Raw genomic sequence first — 6,772 nt, forward strand, 5'->3', positions numbered from 1 at the left:
TCAAGCATTAAAAAGCATTAAATCCAGAAAACCACAGCTACTCCACTACATTCAATGAACAGGAAATGTACCAGCTGCGGGGAAGGAGCTATAAACGGTTTAACTGTTAATCAAACAAAAAAACTGTCAACTACCGCAGTTTAATAATTGATTAACCCATTCAAGTCATCTATCAGGTAAAGACAACAATAATGAGAGCTGGTTACCAATTTCTTTTGATTCAAATATTTGTAAATTGAATATTTTTAGTTTTCAAACTGTTGTTAGATGAACTACGACTTTTGAAATGTCATTCTGAAAAACATCATTAATCAAAAAGAAACTAACAGAATAGTTGATTATGAAAATAATCATTACATCCCTGCCAGGACACAGTTAAATAGTTTGTTATTCTGAGACATACTGGAGACAGTATCTAAGGTTCACTATCAATAACAAAACAGACTCCACCTAGGCAAAGTCATGGGGATAAAATGACACATAGAGGATTATAATCACTCATTAGCTGCTGTTGACTCTGGATCAGCTTCTACTTCCCATGTCGTAACCTTTCTCCAGGGAAAAAGGAAAAAAAAAATCAAAACCGAGCTCATATCAGCATCTGGGGGTTATCATTCTTCTTCATTCCATTGTGAGCTATGCTGAGGGTCGTGTCTTAACAGGCTAAAGCAATGCCGCAGACAATGTGTTAGACTTAAATACTGTACTGATCATACAGTGGCAGGTAAAGCATTGAATCACTGGTATGTTCCTGCTCAGTGCACCTCTGTAAATAAAAAGACAGATTCTTCAGATATGCATGGCTTTCATTGTTAATCAGACCAATCAAAAGCTGGACGCTCAGGAAATAAAGATTAAAGGAATGTGGAGAAAAAAAAGTGAAGAAGGTATGTGGAGAGAGAGGGAAACAGGTGTTAGGGGCTGGATGTATAGGCTAGGGAGAACTTGCTCCTCCTCCCTTACAGTTATCAAAACCAACAATGCGTTCAGGCAGACTTGCAGACCAAGTCAAAAAAAAAAAAAAATCCAAGTTCATCACCAGGAATTCGCCCTTAAAAGACTGCCAACAAAGTGGTGAATACCAGAGGTAAACTGGGACAAACGTGACAATACCGGAGTTGATAGTATGAGCTGTGACACATGAAGCACAGCTGGCAAAGAATGTACCAAACTAAACATCTGATGATTTGTTAGGAGATTCTCTGTTTCTAGCTTCTTAAATATGAGGATTTGTTGTTGCTTTTTAAAAAAATATATCATTGTGAATTGAATATTTTGGGGTTTTGTTGGTTGGACAAAACACACTATTTAATAAAAATGTCACCCTGGACAATTATTTACATTGCATTGACACTTTCATTCATCTCGTTTATTGGTTCCTTAACTTTTTGGCTTGTGACCCTTTAAAACAAAACAACGTCTGATGATTTGACCCATCATCACTGTTTGCTCATGACCGGGTCACCCAAAGAGTGATTTTTATATTTGAATATTTTTAGAGACCTTAAAGGAACATCTGAAAATAAAATTTGACATTTTTTTGTAGATTACATGCTTTTTTCCATTGTTTTCCTATTCTGTAAATTGTCTCAACCCCTCAGAGGTGGGAAGGGACTCCATCCTCAGCTTGGGGAACACTGGTCTAGTTCATATGATACATTCCCCAGTGTTCAATAACCACTGAAATTATGTAACCATGTGATATTTCCCGACTTTGTGAATTGCAGAGAACTGCCTGAGCCACAACTGACTGATGCACAATGGATTATGGGGTAATTGAGGCTGCAAAGGAAACACCCGTTGTGCCCTAAATAGTCCTGAATGTGAGAAATGCGAGCACATTTTTGTACTGAAATACAGACTCAAGAGAATTCATCATCTCTGAATTGAAAAACAGCTAAAAAAAAATAAAGGGGGGAAGGAATATGTGCATTTGTATGAATGGGGGTTAGGCTCAGAGGGAAAGAAAGGAGGCGACATCTTCTTTGTTGTGTTGGTTTGCCAGCAGACCTGGCTGAGCCTGTTCTGACACGTTCCTGCCTCTATTTCTCTTCTGGTGTTCCCTCAAAGACAACGCCCTGCACATTCCCCATGTGGAGCTCAGTGCTAAGCTTCCTGATCACTAACACCCAAAGACTAACCTTTAACAACAACCAACTCAGTCATTCAGGTGACCACTATTGTAAATGAAAGCAAGGTGCAATCACCTGCTGGCTACGACTGAACAGTCGTCAGTCAGTTTCTTGCACCAGGAAGATAAAAATCGCAGGCAGTGAGGAGGAAAGAAAAAGTCTCATTTTTTTGAGTTCAGATAAAAAAAAAAAAAGGAACCAGTATCTCAGAGTCTGACTCATGAACACAAAGGAAATCCCTTGATTTCGCAATGTAGCTTGAGTACCGTAAAACCCCCAAACAACAGATTAACATATTAACTAATCCTCATTACTACAGCAGGAACCAAGGTCAAGAAGTTGTTGTTGGCCTGTGTTGATACACAGCTGTGAGGCTAATTGTTGTGGCATGACATCCCTGTCTTCAATGAACTTGTTCCCTATTTAAAAAAAAAAAAAAAAATCAAATCACACCAAGATAAGAAGCCACTCTCACTCCTCAAGCTAAATCTCTGCCTGTTTAAACCTCTGTTAGGAGAGGAACATAAGAAAATATCAGTAAGATCAGTAACAGGAAAAATACTTGAGCTGTTGCTTATTTTAAGGAGAAACTTGTTGGACTTGTTCAGAGAGAGGAGGAATCCATATTTAGTCACTGTCTAATGAAAGGCTGGCCCCTTGGGATTGTTTGTGTGTGATCAGTAACAAAGTGGACCAGGATCCTTTGTGTAAACCTGAGTTGGTCTATTGGGGGACAGATGAACTTACTTGTGTACTGCTCTGGAAAAGATTCAAATATAATCCACCTACTGTAGCTGCAAATTGTACGTGTATTAGTAGAAAGTTATTTTTCTTCATGAAACTGTATTTTGAATGAAGAGAAACCATCTATTGTCTTGATTCTCACGTTTTAAGCACTAAAAACAAGGTCCTAAGAAACAAAGTGTTAATTTTGTCCGTTTTTGAACAACTTTCATAGCAGTTAACATTGAAGCACATCGTTTTAATCTGACAGACTCCTAAAACAGAAAGCAGACATTGCAGGGAAATGTGGCCAGATATGTCGCCTGTTACTTATTGCAAGCGTTTACTGAACTGTAGCAGGACCCTTTTAATCTAAATGTGTGAGAGTGAAAGTAAAGTTATGAGGTTAAAAAAAAGAGGTGTGAATAATCAGCTGACAGATACAGCATTGTTTGCTTGCATTTGTTGCTTTTTTATTTGATGTAATGTTAGAGCTTCACTATAAATGTACTTGGAATACTGCAAAACAAACTAACAAACACTGAGATGATATACTATTGATCTTTAAAACTCTTATTTTAATGTTTATGTTCTATTAGGTATTTTCTCTTTACTAATGATGCCATTGTGGTTATTGTTGATTACTGTGATGTCTTAAACACAGGAAGTTCAAACACATGGTGCTGATGCATATTTCCTGTATGAATGGTGGTTTATTTATTTGCCACCTTCTACTCTTGAACAAAAGCGACTAACACATCTAAAAAAAGATATGAAACTAAAGTGGGCATTTGTGTGTGTGTGTGTGTGTGTTTGTTTGACTCTCTCATAAATAGCCACAAAACCAGAAAAAAACTCTTATCAATCTTGTGATCAGCAAACTCATGTCACCATGATTCTGTGAAGTCAGAGCAGCAGATTCTTGGTTAGTGTCACTCTGGGGACTGAAGCAAGCTTATCACTGTCTAAATCTACCAAGAAACAGGAATGGATTTGTCATCTAAACTAGAAACACGAACACCAACGGCATCCGGGGTTTTTTTTCTTATTCATGTTTCTTACTACTACGCAAATAACTTTCTCGTGTGGTGAAGAATGGGACAATTTGGGGGAGTTTACAGCTGGAAATGCATCAAAAAAATAAAGAACAAATAAAGAACAATATGTTCTTAGGGGATCAAAACTCAGAGAAACATATTATTGTTAAGTCTAAGAGGTGTCAACGTGAGTTCTTCAGTTTGCTTGTTGTTTTTCCAATCAACAGTCCTAAACCCCAAAATATTTAATTTGCAATGACATTAAGCATAAATCCTCACATTAGGGAAGCTGAAACTACAACAATTTTTATAATCAATTCAAGAGTTAAGTCATTTTTTGAGCCAAAATGCCAAATATTCACTGGTTCCAGCTTCTCATTTGTGATGATTTGCTGCTTTTCTTGATCTTCTGTGATGATAAACTGGGTTTTGGACAGTTTGGCAGAGAAAAAAAGAAGTATGAAGGTTTTGATGTTTAGGAAATTGGGATGGGCATTTTCAGAAATGTAATTAAAACAATTGTTAGTTGCAGCCATAATTCAATTTGCTATTATATTTCTAAGTAAATCCTCACATTTGAGAACCTGGAACCAGAAAATTTGGTGTAATTTTTGTTTGATAAAGGATCATTTACCGAAATTGTTTTCTGTGTATCAACTAATGGTTTTAGCTTTAGATCTAAGAAGTTTGAAACACTGATAATTGTGTATATTTGACATTTGACACCATAGTCACCACAGAAGTGACTCCCCACACAGTATGAGCTGCTAACAGATGTGGGTGTGAGAGGTTTTGAGGTTTCGGCAGGTAGCCAGCTTTCATGTCACAGTGACCTACCTCTAGCACTGGGCTGGCCCCGAGGATGGTCCGTTCCAGCCCGCTGGCGTACGTCTTCTGGCTGAGTGCAGTCAGGCAGTGGATGAGATAACTGCTGCTCTCAGTCTTCCCTGAGCCACTCTCACCAGATATCACAATACACTGGTTGACATGCCTGTTCAGCATGGCTCTGAAGGCCACGTCTGCTATGGCAAATATGTGAGGGCTTAGTTTCCCCAGTGGCTGGTTCTCGTACATCTTGATGTACTTGGGGTTGTAGTAAACAGGAAGGAACTTATTGGGATTGATGGCGATGAGGATGTTGCTGATGTAAGTGTAGATTTTGTGCTTGTGGAAGCGATCGCGTAAAACCTCCAGAATGCTGTCCTCAGTTACAGTGGGCAGGTTGCAGAGATCATCATACTCCTCTCTGCTGGTTTGGTTGGGCTGCTGCTGCTGCAGGATAAAGTAGTACCCGTGGCTCTCGGGGTGCCACTTCTGGGCACCCCGGGGCCACTGCAGGACTCGCTCCAAAGGGCAGTCCTCAGCCTCCAACATCCTCTCCTCTCCGCCGCTCTTCCTGACCTCAAGCAGGCAGTACGTCTGGCTGGAGTCCAGCCCCAGAGTGACCACAGCATTGTGGATGACAGCCCTCGCCGTGTCCCCAGCGTTGACCTGCAGGGGACAGTAGGTAACCGTGTCCTGGGACAGTCTGGGGTAGATCTGCACAACACGGGCCTCTTCATCTGTAATGCTCATCCTGACACACAGGCAGGCTTCAGCATAACTGGCATCCACTGCAAGAAATGAGACCAAACGAGAAAAAATGAGACCACTTTATAATGGTAGAAGTAAAGCAGAAATCAAGCTGAAAGTACAAATAAAGTGTGAGGCATGTAAAATACTCTAAGATACTTTCTGGCATATAAAAACCCCAAACTGCAAGTCTCTCTGTTTGCTTTATTCCCACGAACAGTATAAACAAGTCAAAACACCGACTGTATTAACGATAAACCACATTGCCCTTTAAAATTAACAAAATTCCCGAATATACACCAGCCCAGGTGATAAATGTCAAACAGTTACAAGTGTCAGAAACTAAAAATAAGCCTCACCTTTCGAGGAACACCACTCATTTCATCTTTGAAAGCCTGTTGACACTCCGGTGAAGCAGCGTCAACGTAACGTAAAGTTACTCCTTCACAAAACTTGAGGAGGAAAAAAAAGTTTCTTCACCTGTGCTTCCCCAAAAAAAAGGTGAGCCAAGTAACTGCTTATACTCAGTTTTAAAATGATGAAAAAGTACTTTCCGACGACGTTATTGCTCTTCAAAAAATCAGTTTCTTTCAGAAATTGAGGATTAACGTCTCCTCGTCGTCCTGGTCGACATGTCAGACAAACGGTACTTCCTAGATTTCTCCACACACACACATCGACACACACACACACACCCGTCGTCGAGGTGGAAATAAATGGTTTTCCCTTCACTGACCTGAAAAATGTCACCTTTTTTTTTTTTTTTTCCTCTAACAGGAGATAAAACTGTAGAGAAAACACTCCAGGATTTTATAAGAGAGAGAGAGGAAGCGAGAGAGGGAGGAGGAGGTCACACTTTCACATTACAGAGAAGAAGAAGATATTAGAGCGACGAGTGAGAAGTTTAATGGATCTAATTTGTTATTAGTAGTGAGCTGTGAAGCTGGAGCGCCTCCTAGTGGACAATCAGTGTATTACACACAGTATAACATCACACCACAACACACCACTGATGGAAAATATATGTAAAACTAATCATAATATTAAATTTGAGTGTAAAAATGTCATTGCACATTTTGAACATTATAAATATAACATTTAATTCATTGTAAACTTATTGATTCTATGTGGTAAAGTTCACATTCATGAATGCATATTAACAAAATTACCCCACAATTTCACTGGATGCCAGTTCAAAGAATATATTCTATATAATATAAGACTTGCAAATGTATACATGCTAAAAAAAAAAAAAAAAAAGTAATAAAACTGTCAAACTGTGTGGTGAACTGGATGAAGTGAGGCAAC

The 6,772-nt window shown here is 39.1% G+C and overlaps 1 protein-coding gene across 2 annotated transcripts in view; it reads right to left on the reverse strand.

Moving 5' to 3' along the window:
- Positions 1–6,428, reverse strand: part of myo9b (myosin IXb) — a 31,098-nt gene extending 24,670 nt beyond the window's left edge. The window contains exons 1-2 of one of the 2 annotated variants that reach the window (XM_042428988.1): positions 5,824–6,424; positions 4,730–5,505 (exon numbers count right to left, since the gene is read on the reverse strand). In XM_042428988.1, coding sequence (XP_042284922.1) covers positions 4,730–5,467 — 738 coding nt within the window. In that variant the 5' untranslated portion in view covers positions 5,468–5,505; positions 5,824–6,424. Of the gene's footprint in view, positions 1–4,729; positions 5,506–5,823 lie in introns of both variants that reach the window. The other variant, XM_042428989.1, reaches the window with a different exon arrangement.
- Between the last annotated feature and the right edge of the window lie 344 nt (positions 6,429–6,772).

Source organism: Thunnus maccoyii, chromosome 12, assembly GCF_910596095.1.
Source record: "Thunnus maccoyii chromosome 12, fThuMac1.1, whole genome shotgun sequence".
Classification (NCBI taxonomy): Eukaryota; Metazoa; Chordata; class Actinopteri; order Scombriformes; family Scombridae; genus Thunnus; species Thunnus maccoyii.